Source organism: Lutzomyia longipalpis, chromosome 2 (genome assembly GCF_024334085.1).
Source record: "Lutzomyia longipalpis isolate SR_M1_2022 chromosome 2, ASM2433408v1".
Lineage (NCBI taxonomy): Eukaryota > Metazoa > Arthropoda > Insecta > Diptera > Psychodidae > Lutzomyia > Lutzomyia longipalpis.
In genome coordinates this window covers 37161083-37177896 of record NC_074708.1, presented here as the reverse complement: position 1 = coordinate 37177896, position 16814 = coordinate 37161083, and the positions used below count along the sequence as shown (strand labels likewise).

The 16814-nt window shown below is 36.2% G+C and overlaps 3 protein-coding genes across 3 annotated transcripts in view; 1 reads left to right on the top strand and 2 right to left on the bottom strand.

Moving 5' to 3' along the window:
- LOC129790546 (angiotensin-converting enzyme-like) overlaps nucleotides 1-12387 on the bottom strand; it is a 51857-nt gene extending 39470 nt beyond the window's left edge. Inside the window, exons 1-3 of the mRNA XM_055828104.1 lie at nucleotides 12161-12387; nucleotides 11519-12103; nucleotides 10455-10797 (exon numbers count right to left, since the gene is read on the bottom strand). Of these exons, the coding sequence (XP_055684079.1) occupies nucleotides 10455-10797; nucleotides 11519-12103; nucleotides 12161-12380 (1148 nt within the window). The 5' untranslated portion in view covers nucleotides 12381-12387. The remainder of the gene's footprint in view (nucleotides 1-10454; nucleotides 10798-11518; nucleotides 12104-12160) is intronic.
- LOC129790555 (uncharacterized) lies at nucleotides 5828-8017 on the top strand. Its single transcript, XM_055828114.1, has 2 exons — nucleotides 5828-6003; nucleotides 6419-8017. Exons 1-2 carry the CDS (start codon nucleotides 5992-5994, stop codon nucleotides 7706-7708), a joined length of 1302 nt encoding a protein of 433 aa, XP_055684089.1. The 5' UTR covers nucleotides 5828-5991; the 3' UTR covers nucleotides 7709-8017.
- Nucleotides 12388-14156: 1769 nt separating the features above from the next.
- LOC129791277 (uncharacterized protein DDB_G0284459-like) lies at nucleotides 14157-15793 on the bottom strand. The gene is made up of 4 exons (XM_055829348.1): nucleotides 15661-15793; nucleotides 15293-15549; nucleotides 14527-15039; nucleotides 14157-14333 (listed from the first exon to the last, which is right to left on the bottom strand). Exons 1-4 carry the CDS (start codon nucleotides 15791-15793, stop codon nucleotides 14157-14159), a joined length of 1080 nt encoding a protein of 359 aa, XP_055685323.1.
- Nucleotides 15794-16814: the final 1021 nt, after the last annotated feature.

Here is a 16814-nt window from a genome sequence, read left to right as displayed (position 1 = left end):
TAAGGGAACGTGGCCCAATCGGAACCCCTTAAGGCCTTTTTCAATACACTATTACTTAAAATTGATAGAACTTTAAATTTAGAAAGTTATGGGAGTTAAAAAAAGCATTAAAATAAATGGTACCAAATTTAAGAATATTGCTTTCAGTTTTTTCTGATTTTGCGCAGACTTTTGGAGGTTCGAATTGGGCACATTTCCCTAGTAATTATCGTGTTTTTATCAAGCATTTCTGCCGGACTTTTTGATGTTACTTGATTTATCTGCTAGCACGTTAGATGGTTATACCTTTGGAATTACATGTTAACATGTTATATCTCCCCAAAATCACTTTATATGTCTAATGTTTTACTTAATAACGCAAAGTATTATTTTTTTCTTGCTTAAATAATTCGCTTTTTTGTTGCACAAATGCCAGGAAGTGTGTTTGAAATGTATTTACAAGCATTAAACATCTTTAAAACACATTTTGCGATTATGGAGTAATATTACGTGCGCATGAACATTAATCGTTTGCCAAAATGTCGTCACAATATTGGCCTTTAAGTGAAGTGAAAGAAATTACAAGTTTCGGTTTAACCAAAAGAAAAAAAAAAACAAAGAGAAGAAGCTGCAGATTCAACCTTTCGCGAAGGAATCTCAGTTAAAATCTCAAAAAGTTTCTTTCTTACACACAGAGAGCTACTGCGGAGATGAGAGACTTTTTTGTGGTGGGTACTGTGAGGGTATAAAATCTCACATGAACAATTAATAGTCGATATGGTCTGTTAATTATGTACACAATACCATCAAGTTTGTAATGAAAATTTATTACCAATTCATAATTTTTCTGCAAATTCTATTTGATTTGTAAGTATGTTATATGCGATTCTTATGTTTCACACTTCTTTCATTTCTTTTGCGCATTTTCTTTCAAACAAATTTTTACAATTTTCCATTTTTGATGAGGAGTGTGTGAGGAACAAACTGGAAGTATATTACATAATAATTCTCTCTTGCTCTTTCAGCTTTGAAATATTGAGCGAAAAAATGCGCCACTTCCGTTTCTTGGTTCGAATTCTTCCATAATTGGGGTCTCTTTTGAATAAATTATAACGATTATAGCCATCATTTTGTGTTTACTATTCCATCGCGACTGAACACACGTGAGTTGTCGTAAATCTGTCCACTTCTTTTGGCACTATCTCATAATGTTATGCGCCATATACATGCATATAATGCACGACTTTTTGTACATAATGTAGTCAGGTCTCTATTTAGGAGAAAGCCGCAAAAACATATTTTTTAAAAATATTAAAATGAGATTAATTTGTGTACTAATCCACCAACTTCTTCGGCCTAGCATTAATGCTGTAATAAAAAGCATAATAATTAAGCAGAGAGAATCGCGTTGAGATTTTCTCAAAACATTTAATGCCACGCGTCACTTACTTTGCACCTTTTTAAGCCCTTATATAGAAGATCGACTAAGAAGAAGCTAAATTCTCTTACGCACAACATTCACGACGGTATTGAGGAAAAAGCACAAGCAGCACGTAAGCTTTTACCTGGCGCCTCCACGGGGAAATGCTTCACATGCCTCATAAGCTTCCCATTGAGGTCCAATTAGTTCCTCTCTTGTTGCTTTTTTTTTCACCTTGTGCCGGATGATGCTCAAAGCGTTGATCGACAGAAATATGATCTAAATTATAAATTCATCTCATCTTGTAAGCGATTAAGATGAACATAATTTTGTTATTCAACTGAGACGAAAGGGGATTTGGCGAAGTAAAAGAAAAAAAATTGATGTTGCATCACCCCAGAAATGAAACTCTTTTTATATTGTTGTATTTTTTTTTACCATTTACCGTGTGCGCAAGAAATGTGTTTCATTTTTTGCCCCATGTCCTCTAAATATTATTTTTTGTGCTTGCATTTTGTGGCATTTGCGTGGTGTTATGCTGCAACTTTTTTTTTCTATCGGAACCACCCACTTTATTGCGCGCTTCAGGGGGAGAAATTTAGAGAAAAGAATTAAATAAAAATAAAATGCATTTCTCAATAAAAAAAGGGTTTTCTCATTGAAATGTCATTGAAGTTCTTTTTCCTATCAGCCGAAGATCGCTTAATTGTCTGTCTTCACGGTTAGTTCGGTAAATTATATACATTATTTGAAATAACTACAATATTGTGTTGCACACACTTTTGAAGCACCACCATGGCGTACAATCTTGCAAAATACACTCCCCACGTTGTAAATAATATATAAATTTTTAAACAGGGTTTGTGTGAGAATTTGTAGTTGGAACTATTTTAGGGGAAGATGGGGCAAAATTATTTTCTTTTAGAGAAATATTGAGACCTTTAAAAACCATTCTATTGGTCCAGAGAGTTAGAAAAGTCATGGAAATGATTTTAGTTAACAAATTCTTGCTTTTTTTTTTTAGTAATTTAAAGAACGCTAAAGATGTATTAAGAACAAACTAAGAGATTTCTAAAAACTATATTAAAGTTGTTGTATTCAAATTCGAAGTTTTTAGCAGTTTGTTTGTAAAAAATCTAACGTTAGAAATTTTTTCTCTAACATTTGAAAATTCTTTTCTGATGTTTGATGTTTTTTCTAATGTTTGAAGTTAACTTTAAAATGTGTAACGTTTCATTTCTAGAATTTGGTTATTTTTTTCAAACACTTGCCTAATTTTTAAAGATGTAAAGCTTATTTTTTCTAACGTTTGACATTTCTTTTCTTAAATTTGTAGTTTTTTCTTCTATTGTTAGACTCATGTTTATACACTTGTTTTTTTTTTGGCTTTCAAAGTTTTTTTTAAAGTTTAGCGTTTTTTCTAACGTTTGACATTTCTTTTACGTACTATGTTTTTTAATTGCTATAATCTAGTTCTTAGCCAAGAAATATTTTTGTTTTCTTTTTCTTTTTAATGGAAATTCTGAATTGACTGAACATTTCGGGTGATGTTTCAAGATTTTTTCCCTTTTTTTTTCTACACTGAAAATGATGCAAAATGACCCCAGTCTCCCTTAACTATTTCTTAAGGAATCTTCTTATTATAATTTCACAAAAACCCCTTTCTCCATTTCTTTAATTATTCTTTTAGATTTTATTTAATTTAAAAATAATTTTCAAAAAAACCTAGAAACGAAGCATTTTCCGCGATTGTCCCTGTTTTCGCAGCATAATATTGGTTGGTGGATAAAATATGAAATTTTATTGCATTTGACGGTTACATAAGAGATATTTAATATAATTAAGAAAAGCACAAGCGGTAACAATGCTGTCTAATAGAGACTTTTAATGAAGTTAAAGTGACTGCAACTGGCGGTGTGATGGAAAATATAATGGCAATCCATGCTTGAGTATTGAATGAATCACAAAAATGTGTACCATCATGATGAATTTCCTAATTCAGGAAAAGCCTCTTTTTTCACTATTTTTTTTTAATGTGGATTTTTTCGTTTTCATTCAACGCGCGCTGTTATGCAAAGAAAAGTCACAACACCGCGAAGAACGTCTTGCACGATTTTTCTTTTAATATTACTTTATATTATTATTAATCTTCGTCTGCACATAATTTTTCTTTCACTTTGCAATAAATATTTTGATGTTGTTTTTTTGCTATTCCTCCCACTTCTTTGAGCATCATTCAACAATTCTTCTTCCCACTACATTTTTCCCACCTTGCAGGGCAATTTGATAAGACAAATGCCGCTATTAATCGCATATTTAATATGGAAATGTGGAGTGTGAGTGTCTGCAAATTACATACAAACATATATAGCAATTGTAGGATAATTTTTTCTCATCAATGGCGGTGCATTTTGATGCTATATATGCACGAGAGACAAGTCCAATGGCATAATGGGAATAAAAACAGATGCGGTGAGGTGTGTATTAGCATATAGAGAGGTGTCTTGTTAGACAGAAAGAGTGAATCATCTTCATGTGAACACGGGCTATCCACACGTCTATTTCCGCTATTTACTTTTTTTTTGCACATTTCACACACGAAAAAACATTGCCACAAAATATGTCTTCATGCTATGGACACATTAAATTGTTAATGAGCCACACATGCTCCAAAAGGAAGATTTTTTTCAGTTGTGGATTTAATCCACCAAAAATTGCTCTCAAAAGTCATTCAATCATTTTTTATGCACTTTCCAATTGGACAATGCGGGGCAATGTCTTCATAATTGAGGCATTGAGGAATAAAAATTTTAAAAGGTATACTCACTCATATGGAGAAGATTTAATTTTTTCTTTGTAAAGTTATGTAGTTTTGTAATATAACCAAAAATAATTGCTTTAGATGTCTCAAATATGAAATTTGTCTGTTGACCCTCTCTTGTGCGCATGTGGAGAAAATCTGCAAAATTCATTCAATGCCATTATCTAGATGGAATTTAGATATTTCAGCACGAAAAAACTAAATCTATGTTTTATTTATGTATTTTTTCTTCTACAAAAGAAGGCATCAAAAAATTATATCTTTGTGATAAAACTTGAAGTGAAAGAATATTTTGTGAAAGGAATAAAAGAATCTTCCATTTTGGTAATGAGAGGTTCCTTTTAAAATTATTCTTAAAAGATCTTGAGAGCTTAAAGTCGATTCTCTTACAAATCTTTTTTATTCATTTCTTGAAATAAGGGAATTGCAAGATTTGTGGTATTTACTGAAAAATATTTTCAATATTTGGACAGTTTGTTTCTCCCTTTAATCGTATAGTAAATGAAAAAAAAAACTATTCTAGAAATCTTTAAAGACCTTTCTGAAAGTTTTCTAGGGAAGCAAATTTTTTGTTTTTTTTTCTTAAAGAACAATAAAAAAAATATTTAAAAAGCTTAACTGTCAAAATCTTACAACAACTTTCAAGAAAGAAAGGAAAGAAAAGAAAAAAACTTTTGACAAAATCAACCGCCCACTTCAAAGAAATTCCTCAAGCACTGAAAAATCATTTTAAGAAAAAATCTTCTAAATAATTTTGTATTATTAAATTAAATTTTCATAATATATAATTTCAAATAAATAAATAAATAAATAAATAAAATGTTTATTAATAAATAATTTAATTTAAAAACACAATTAAAAATTGAACGTAAAGGATTTTTTCATTATTCCACTTTTAAAAGAATTATTACATAAACAAGAAAGATGAACTAAACAACAGTGAATAAACTCCTTTTACACCATCTCACAGAGCCGTTTTCAATTTTAATGCCTACAAATTAAAATTGAATGAAGCGTAATTTAAACTCTGGAAATTTTTAATTAATAAATCTCATAAAACAGTGAAAATAATCACCAAATTTTCATATTTTATTTCCTAGAAAAATTTATTGATTTTTTATTGATTTATTTTGATTAAAATTTAATTGAAATTTTATTTTTCCTCAAAATTAAAAATTATTCTTAAAAAGTTTTTTTTTTGCCCAAAATTTTTGCATTAGCCCCATTTGGCGGGGATTTTTGTCAAGCCAGTGCAAGTGAGGCATAAATGCGAGGAAATTAATGAGTTTATGTAGGTATATATGTTATAGCAGCACATTGTCTAAACAACAGGTGTTAATTAAGACAAGGGATATTGTGCAATGTGGCACTTTATGGATTTTGCAGTGAGTTCTCTTTTTTTTGCACGAAAACGCCAAAGAAATGGCTTTTTGTGCACAAATTACAAGAAAGTTTTCCCCAAAGGGACATCCAGAAATTTGCCCAATTGTCTCGATGAAGGCTAAAACAGCATAAAGTAGCATACATACACATAGCCTTTAAGAAGGGGCAGCCCCGAATGATTGATGTCGATCAGTGTCTAATATTCAAACAGAAGAGGGAAATGTGTGTGGTGAGAGAATTGGGGAAAGTGGTGTGTGTTGCTTGGAGTGGAACTGAGCTGCTCATGGTTTGCCCACCGTCGTATAAAAGTCGAAGACATCCATTGAGGCACCATCAGTGAACTTGCTGGTTTCACACACGGCACACAAAACGGATTAATTCTCCTACTATGAGACTTTTGGTGAGTTTTTCCTTTTTTTTTTTCTTAAATTCAAAATTAGGATTGTGGATTTTTTCGCGCTTATTTGTGAACAAAGTACCTACAGAAAAAAAATCAGGACGCGAGTGAAAGGGAGATGTTGTGTTTTGCCCATTGAGTGAATTACATTTTTATTAATTAATTTACTTCGAGAGAGAGTAAAAGATTATCCCGTGTTTTTTGTATTTTGGAGTGTGCGAAAAAAAAGAAAGGAAAATAATAAAGTGTGAATGGCCTTTTGTGGTGGAGAGCTTTTAAAAATTCATATTGTGTGATCGGAAGAATAAATTTCGCGAGGAAGTGTTCGTCGCTTATGCGTGCGTTGAAGTCTTTTGTTCTAATTGCTTGTTTTCTTTTTTTCTTCTTCTCCATTTTGTTGTTCAATTCAACAAAATAGGGTATCGCGTGTCTCTGTGCCCTGGTGCTCTTGGCCCATGCCGAGGATGCAAAGAAGGTGACGGAGGCGGACAGCAAGCCTGCAGAGAGTGCTGCTGAGAAGAAGCAGGACAAGCGCGGTCTGCATGGCTTTGGGTCTGGCTATGGATCCCATGACTTTGGCGGTGATTTCGGTAGCCACGGCGGCTTCGATGGTGGCCACGACTTTGGTGGCTACAGCGACGGTGGCCACGATTTCGGTGGCCATGAATCCCATCATCATCACGAGAAGACCATCACAGTGGTGAAGAAGGTCCCCGTCCCATATCCCGTCACCAAGCACATCCCCGTACCAGTGGAGAAGCATGTGCCAGTGCCAGTGAAGGTTCCTGTTCCCCATCCCTACCCAGTGGAGAAGGTGGTCCACTACCCAGTCAAGGAAATCGTCAAAGTACCATACAAGGTGCCCCAACCCTACCCAGTGGAGAAGAAGGTCCCATACCCAGTTCATGTGCACGTTGATCGCCCAGTGCCTGTGAAGGTCTTCGTGCCACAGCCATACCCTGTGGAGAAGAAGGTCCATGTTCCAGTCAAGGTGCCCGTGCCAGCTCCATACCCAGTTGAGAAGAAGGTCCACTACCCCGTCAAGGTGCCCGTGCACGTCCCCAAGCCCTACCCAGTTGAGAAGATCATCCATGTGCCCGTGAAGGTGCACGTTGATCGCCCAGTGCCTGTTCATGTGCCCAAGCCCGTGCCTGTGCACGTTGAGAAGCCTGTCCCATATCCAGTTGTGAAGAAGGTCCCATACCCAGTTCATGTGCCCGTTGACCGACCAGTCCCCGTTCACATTGAGAAGCCTGTGCCAGTTCATGTTAAGGTACCCGTGCCCCATCCTTACCCAGTTGAGAAGCACATCCCCTACCCAGTTGAGAAGACCGTGCCCTACCCCGTCAAGGTGCCCGTTGAGCGCCCCGTGCCCGTGCACATTGAAAAGCACGTCCCTGTTGTGCACACCAAGCATGTGCCCTACCCCGTGAAGATCCATGTGCCCGTGCACCATGAGGAGCATCATCATCACCACGAAGATGGTGGTCATGGACTGTCTTCCCACCTCTCAGACCACACCCTCGACTTCGGAGGACACGGTGGAGATCTCGGTGGGCACGGTGGTGATTTCGGAGGTCACGGTGGGGACCTCGGAGGACATGGTGGAGACTTTGGCGGTGATCATCAAGGTTTCGAGGATCACGGTCTGTCCGGTGGCTATGAACATCAAGAACATGGACACCATGACTTCGGATCGCACCATTAAGGCGCTATCAAACAATTGTGATTTTGTCAACTTGTCTTCTTCATCAACCCCCCACCCCCACATACCTCCCCTGCCTTCGCATACATCGCCTCTCCACACCTCAGTACCTATTTAATTGATCATCGAGACCATCTTTCGTTCGAATTTCGCGTACAACCATCGACTGTGTGCTGCAAAAGCGAAGAAACAAGTCCACTTTTTTGTGTAAAGAAAAATAATTTGTAAAACTGTTTTTTTGTATAATAGTTACTATAAAATAGTATTTTGTTTTTTGTAATAAAACAAGACGCTGAAAATACCAAAAAAAAACTATGCTTTTCATTTGCCAAAATGGCTGGTGGAGTTTTAACAATAGATGGCGACTGCTTCGAGATTTTATTTTCTAGCAATTCTAGAAAGAATTCTTCAGGAAAATTGATTCTTTGTTCACGAAGAGGAGATTTATACATTTAAAAATTCTTATTTGAAAACTAACGACATCTATGAGCATTTTTAATTTTTATACGTAGATTGTCGTGCCATCTATTGCTCAAAAATCATTCCATAAAGGGACTTGAGCACCTAACCAACTATTAATCAAATTTTTTGAATCACAATGCATTGCAAATTGCAATTAATCTATCCAAGAATTAAGTGCAGCAACATATAATTTTTTTATTATTTTAAAATGATGAAAAATGATTGTATTTTGTGATTGCCCCGTTTCGTAATACCAGCAGCGTCGTCGTTGCAACGTTGGACGTTGAATGTGCTTTTATGTAGATATCTTTCTCTCCTTTTCATTTCAAAAAAGAAAATAAAAGTGCAACACAAACACTTCCTCGTTGCATGAGGTCTCTCTCTCGCGATCGAGCGAATGGGTTGAATTTCTAAAATTTCACGTAACCGCATATTTAAAATGAGACGCCGCGATGGGCTTTTGTGTGCCATTTTGCGAATCCCGCACACATAAAAACCACGCGCTCCAGTGATCACCGCGTGTGAGGGAAGACACATCATTTCGCCGCATAAGTTCATGTTCACATGAATGATCGCGATCGCAATTGCAGTAATTGTGCAATCGGCATGCAATTAGCTGTTGAAACTGGGTGTCGTCCCTCCATGTGAGAGAGTGTGAAGAGAATTTTATATTGCATAATCCCTTCATCTATTTATGAGAATATTTTATGCTTTTGTACTTTCTTCATTGACTTTGTGAGAGAGTATATTGATTGGTTGAAGATCGCGAGCAATCTGTACGATCACTCTCGATCACTCTCGTTTGACTTTACAAAAGTGAAAGAATTTAAACCAAAAAATTCAACAGCAAAAGATGAATTATTTCTTTTTTCTTCCAATATATTTGCATATTGTTATTTCCAACTGAGTGGAATTTATATCCATCAATTCACCATACACGGCATAACATAATATAATGATTGAAAGACATTAAGAAATTCCCATTGAGCTCACACCACATCAACAAACCATCGCCAAATTGACTTCAAACCACACTCTGCACACCTTTTAATTAATTGCCCCTCTTGTGCTTTTTTCCCCCGATCGTGCTATTGGCTATTTCACATTTAATTGCAATCAACAAAAAAAGGTGATCGAGCCAATTTCCGTCTTAAAGGATTGCACTTTAATATTATTTTTTTTCTCCTTAAACCTACGTAACAAAACGTCTCGGTGGATTTGGGATAATTTCTCACCAAATTGATCATCTTAGCGCCGTGCACCACTCAGGTGGGATTTCCTCATAATGGGGAGATTATGTTGCGAAAAAAAATCATATTTTTGCTCATTTCTCAGCGCCAAACAAAGTCATATTGCACAAGAGATTGGCAGTACATGGCTCTCTGTTGCGGGTTGTTTTCTCAATTTCTTTGCACACTGCCTGGTCAGCGAAGGAATGAGCCTTGACCGAAGCACTGAAAAATCAGCTGGTTGTGCATACCTGTTGCACCAAAGATCGCAGAGGGAGTGCAACTAATTCAGTGTAAGATTACTTTTTCTCATTTGTTATCTCTGGCAAAGTAGAAATCGCATTTTGTGGTTATTTTTAGTGGGAGGATCATAATTTACATTGCCCTTGAAGGGAAGGTGGATCGACTAATGATCGCATTTTGAGTGAAAGGATCACTTGAGTTTGAAGATCGGCTTTTGTATTAGTCTTTAGTGGGAGGATCATTTGAAGATCACATTTTGCATGAACCTTGAAGGAAAGGATCGGCTGAAGATTGAATTTTAAGATCACATTTTGTCCTTATTAGCTAGAGGATCAATTAAAGATCTCATAAAAATCTAACTAATTTGATTTTTTTCATAGCACAAAGAATAATTCCCAACCGAAGAAAATTTTATACTTGAAGATCATCCTCGATCAATTAAGAGATCGCCTTGCATTTATATAAATTTCCGGTAAAAATTCTCTAAAGCCGGAAGTTGATGTTGAATCTTGACAACAGATCTTGTTAAGCATTTTGTAAAATTTTAATAACGGTGAGTGTTGATCTTAAAAGATCGCTAAAGAATGGCTAAAATATTCGTAACAGTTAACCGGTAAATTTGACAATTTTCTTTGTGAAAAGATCGCGATCGTTCTTTACAAGATAAGCGAAGATCACATTAGAGAAATAATTAAATGAAAATTAATTAAATTTTTTGACAATTTTTCTAAAAGGATCGTGATCTTTGTTTTTCCAAAAGATCACTTATGTGGATCATATGAAAAATAATTAAATAAAAAAGAAAATAGACTCACCTGGAATACGGAATGTTTGCTGGGACGTGATACTTGGAACCTGGATCAAAATCCAATTCAGATCGCAGCACAGGTGGTTTAATGCCACCATACTGCTCCCGGAGAAGCCACCAGTGACAATTGTACTGCTCCTTGGAGATTTTCTTGCTGAAAATATCATACCGCCACGCTTCGAGGGCCAAGGCGAAGGGCAGGAAGACCACTTTGTCCATTGCCAGGGCAAAGAGGAAGTTAATGTCATGCGCTGTGTCATCGACGGATTTGTGCACCAAGCCCAGTGTTTGGAGATGCCGTGGTGTGGATACCGATAGACCAATTGCATCTCCCACCGCCTCGTGGAAACCTTCAAAAAGACACGAGAAACGCACGCAATATTATGGTAAACTTTCACTCTCATTTGCTATGTCTGTGCGCCTCATTTGGCGCATGGAAGTGCAGCGACCGGTAAAGGCGTTTTGTAGCCTCTAATTGGGTGGCTTTGGCTGTAAGCCTACTTCCACATATATTGCGTTGATTCTCTTAGATGGAGATCACTAGGGAAGTTCTTGAACCAAACACCATCAATGCGGTTAATCGTTATTCCAAGAGAGAAAAAAAAGAAATTATTTCTACGCATAATAATTTCAATAATTTTTCCCGAACTTTTTAAAATATTTGTTACTTCTATTTTTTCTTTAAAATAGTTTCAACAACAACAAAAAGTTGTTACAGCAGCAAATGTGCCTCAAATAGGCTGAGGTGTAAATTATCTCATTGCGCAATGAAAGTCTAAATCATTTCCGCGATAAATTGAATAATGATTTGAAGATCGTCAGATAAGAAAATGTATCAGGAAAAAAAACCGATCATATCTCAAATGTGGCTTTTATGGATCTTACAGTCAGTTCATTACACCCAAAAGCTGTTTGAGATGATCAAGCGGCGAGAAAAAAAGGTTGGTAGCTCATTTGAAAGTGAGAAAATATGATTCAACACATAAACTGGGTCTTTAGTACAAAGAAAAAAACAAATAAAAAGAGCTTTGAGCTTTTTTTTACGAGATTTTTTCTTTGCTTTGCGTTTACCTGGATTAGCTCCATCGCGGAAAACTTTCGGCAAATGCCTGTAGTTGTAGAAATACTGAATGTGCGCCATTTCATGATGAGCCGTGATCAAGTCCTTGTGCGTGACAGTCGTGCACATTTTTATCCTGTAGTCTTGTCCATTGCAGAAATCCCAAGCTGATGGTTGACACAGCACCGGCCGATCTGGAGGCTCCTCAAGGAGGGAATTAATCCAGAATTGTGGCGGAAGGGGCGTCATGTTGAGTGAGACAAAGAACTCCTCTGCAAGTTGGAACATCACGAGGGGAGTGTATCCCTGAGCATTCATTGCAGGGGTCACTTCGAGGAAACTCCGTCCAGGATAGGGGATAATAACATCCAAAATATTAGACCAACTCTGCCCGTACATATTGCCCAGCACATGGTCAGGAATTGGAGCATTCCTGTTAATCTTATCTGGCCCATAGAATTCCCTCAGCTTCCTCCTCGTGTAGGCATGAATCATTTCGTAAAGAGGAAGAACTTCATTCCACACTTGCTCCATTTCACCCCTAAAGGATGGAGATTCAAATGGGAAACTCCAGTAGTCCTCTCCATTCGTAAAGTCTGCAATGAAGACATTTTATTAAAAAAGTTCATTTTCTGAGAAGGAAAAATCCCTACTGTTGTATCTGGCAGCTTCATTTGTGAGATCAACGAGCTGCTCAAAGAGTTCTCGCATTATTCTCCCGGATTTTCGTCGCCATTCAAGCCATGTCCACGTCAATTCATCCCAGTCTCTACTCTTGGCCATTATTTCTTTCAATTCAGGCTGAAGGCGTAATCCACAGTGGAAGGGTTGCTCATACGCGCAAATTGATGCCCCGTTGTAGATCACCAACATATCATTAATCAAGCGATTGTACTAAAATTAAATAAAAAAAATTTATTAATAAAAATCAAACATGCAAGCTATTTTACTTTGAAAAGCGTTCAAGTTTAAAAAAAATAATTCTTTTAAATTCATGGAATTGGATAAAAATAGATAAATAGTTGATGGATTTTTTGATTTTGGACTTTAATGAAAGTTAACATTAATTTTCTTTCCAAAACTTTCAGGTTTATCAAAATCAACCAATTATTCCGTGACTGGTTAATGTTTTGCCGAAAAGTGAAATTTTTGCAAGAAAAAATATAACTGAATTTGATAAATTCAAAAGATCCATGAAAAGAAGAGAAATTACTAAAGAAAAGATCGCGATCGCGAGAATTTAAATATTACTTTATTTCCACTGGATGAATTTAAGACACTAAAGATCATGATCATTATTCATTTAATAAATATTTGTAATGAAGATCACTTAGAGATCATACTTTTGATCATGCAAAATAATGATCTTTTCATTTATTATTATAAATATTTATATTAAAAACTTTTGTGAGAAAAAACCCTATGAGATCGCCACAAAAATTATTGAAATTTTTGAGCTGAGAGAGATAATTGGATTACTCTCGTTCACTTCCTCTTCTTCCCGTCTTTTTCGCGTAATTCTTTTTTTGGTAAATCCGATCCTCCTGCGCTCTCCTTCGCAGCCTCCTGCTGAGTCACCTCGGCGTGTTTAATAGTATATTTCACTACCTCGTATTTCGACAAGTCTCCCTTTTCTTGGACACTCTTAAAATTTAGTTCCTGTTGGACATGGGGGTGTATGACCACCATGATACATCCCTTATAACCCTTCTTCACGACCTTTCTGATGGCAGCTTTAATAATTAACCTCGAAGACTCTTTCATTTTTGTTTCGAATTCCTCAAGATCCTCCAAAAGAGATCGGGAACTTCTCCGCCTCAATGAATTTATCAAAAAGGCAACAACCTTGGCCTTAAGTTCTTTAAGCTCTAGTCTTATATTAAGTGCCTTGAAGTATTCTTCATTTTTGGTAGCAATTTCATTGAGCATGTGCATTATTTCATTGAGCATGACGCTTTGAATGTTTCCTCCCGTCGCCATCTTTTATTCTCCCTTCGTGGATATGTAGCTTATCCTTTTTCTTTTTTTTGTCTTAAATTTCGGAAAAATATTTTTCTTTATTGTGTAAATAAATTTACTTAAGTTGATTCTGACGGAATTAAATGTTTTTGGTGTTGTAGGATTAATCCTTCCGATTGCGTCAGCCAACGGACGGTAGGATTAATCCTACAACACCAAAAATAAATAAATTTATATTGATTTTATTATTTCTTTTTATTAAAAAGATTGATTCTGATTAGAAAAATTCTTGAGTTTTCTTTATTTTTGAAAACTTGTCCAAATTCATGCAGTGGTCAACTTTTATGATCGCTAAACTTTCATGATCTTTGATATTTATAAAATTATATTTTTCTTTTTATAAAAAAAAGAAATACTTATTAGAAGATCACAAAAATATAAAAGAATATCGCGAAAAATTTTAAATTATTGCTAAAAAAAAATTAAAAATTTGAATGATCACAAATTATTTAAAAGAATTTTTTTGTAATAATTAGTGATCCATTCCATATGATCATCCAAAATATTAAATGATCATTTAAGAATTTAAAATGATCTCAAATTAAATGATCAAAAAATATTTTAAATGATCTCGAAAAAAATTAAATGATCATAAAAACTGCATGATCACCAAAAAATAAATGATCGCAGCTAAAAATTCTTCATTACCCGATCAAGTTGATCTGGTGGCAGAGCACTAGCCCCAATGATACTCATAAGATTGACTTGACGATAGAGGTGATCATCGAAAATTGTACTTCTATCCACAAATCGCATCCTGTCCCAAATGGCACGTTGAAATTCAGAATAGCGCTGCTGGGCGGTGAGCTACAGAAAGTAATATTTTTTTTTAAATAAAATATGAGAAATATCTGAAAACGCATAAGACATTGTTTTATTCTTGTGCACGCAGACACACAATGGCTCCCACAGATCACACATAGGGTGGGGTTGTACAAACAATGAACTCTCAATTTGCAATTTTTCATGTCAATGTCATACGTGTGCGACACAAACTTACTGCTTCCAATTGCGACGCCTCATTGACGTTTGTCTCGAAGTTCCACTGCGCTGCAACATTGTGGAAGCACTCATCGGAGCTTTTTTGATCAATTTCAGCCAAATAGCGACTTAGACGATCATTGGCAGCTTGGTACTTTCGCTCAGGATCATCGTACCGGTTGTAGCCGTCGTTTCCGTAGCGATCATCTCTGTAGCGATCATCTCGGTAACGATCATCCCTATAACGATCATCCCTGTAACGATCGTCTCTGTAGCGATCATCTCTGTAGCGATCGTCATTGTAGCGATCATCCCTATAGCGATCATCATTGTATGGATTTGTTTTGTAGTAACGATCGTCGTCATTGCTGTAGGGATTAGGGTTTGGATAGCGTCCCCGACTGTTGTAGTAACGTTCATCATCATTATTGTACGGCCCTGCTCCTGGATATCCTCCCTGACCGCGATAGTTATAGTAACGATCATCATCCTTGCTGTACTTTACAGGTGTGTCGTAATTTTCATCGTAGGGCTGAGAAAAATCAAATTAATAATATTTTAATGAAAAATAAATTGCCAACTGATGATCACAGATCGCAGATCTTTTCATGCGGTAATTAATGTGATCATTAATGAATTTCTTCGGATAGATCATCTTCATCTTTTTTTTTTTGAATGGCAGCTGAATAAGAAAAATTCAGCTGAGAAATTGTTAATTAAATAAAATATGCGAATGAATGAATGATGATCGTCCTTCAACTGAGGATCGCGTGCTAATCACTTACCCGATCGCCATATCGATTTCGATCGCGGTAGTATGCATCATCACTTTCATAGGGTGGACCGTATCTCTGACTACGATCGCTGTCGTAGTCTCGTGACGATCTACCCTCCTCATCGGGTTCTCCAGCATAGCTATTTGGTAAGATGGTGGGATCACCTGCAGGAGCTGGGACAGGTGGGGGTTGTGGTTGTTCTGTTGTACTCGTTCCCGGTGGCAGGGGTGGTAAATCCAACTGTGGTTTGGGTGTTGGTTCACCCACTGTGGTAATTGGGTCACAAAGAAGCACGAAAAAAATCACTGCACCTGCACTGATAAATCCCCTCATTCTCACTTCACTTCTATTCACTGCACAACCCACAAGTCACTCACGCGGGTCAGGAACTATCGAGGATTTAACTGTCCGTCGGTCACGGATCACCAGCACGTACTGACGACGAATTTCCCAGCAGTAGGTACTTTTTGCAGCACAAATGCGGGTAGCAATTGTTAACTCCTTTTCCATGCATATACATTATATATTTATGTTAATTCGCCATCTCACTCTGACTCCTCATGCAAGAACAAACGGCAACATACCCACAAAAACTTATCATTTATTGTCTACCTATATCATATATGGAAAAAGGTACAAACAAATTTCCACGAATACACCAACAACTTGGGAATGTCGGGGTGATTAGAAACACTCAAAAAGACCACGCGTGTGGTGGAAATTCATTCTCAGTCAGATTCTCCCATTCAGGCCTTTTCAATGTTTTCCCACAAGCCCCGCGAGAATATTGTCTGTTTGGAGTTTTTCCAGAGCCGTTAGAAGATAATACATATATTGTGCAATCTTGAGATTGGAGGAAGGTCACTTTTGCCGCAAATTTCAGTAGTTGCACTCGCCCTGGTACTGCAGCACAATTAGCGTGATTATGCGACAAAAGAAGCCAACGCGGGGCCCATTGAAATCATCTTTTAGACTTTGTCTCACAAAAGTTCTCCATCTCAACATTTTTTTTTCTTTTATTCTGCACCAGCATTGAGGCGCGAAATTATCTATTTTTTTTTTGCAAAAGCCAATGAGGGTTCGTTATGTAATGGAAGTTTCACGAAAATTTGCATATTCTATGCTCTTTTTTCGGCAACATTGAAATACTATTGCCAAATTAAAGGGAAAGTGCTTTAATTTTGTATTGAAGATTACATTGAATAGTTTAGTTTGAAAAGGGCATCATAGCTCAAAATTTAACGCTTAAGAAGCCAAGGGGAGGTCACTGAAGGACCCAAAGGAGATTGCAGATAAAATCTCCTGTTTAAACTGATTTATGATTTATAAAATGTTTCATTTATGGATCAATTTTGTAGATAAAGATTTAAAGATTAAATTTTGTCCTTTTAAATCTCAATGAATCATTTAAATTCAATGCAGACATATAACGAATTAAATAGTAATATTCATTTTATTTAATAATCTTGCATGAAATTCTTTAAATTAATTATCATTTATTCATTTTTTCCCCAAATTCATTTACATTACA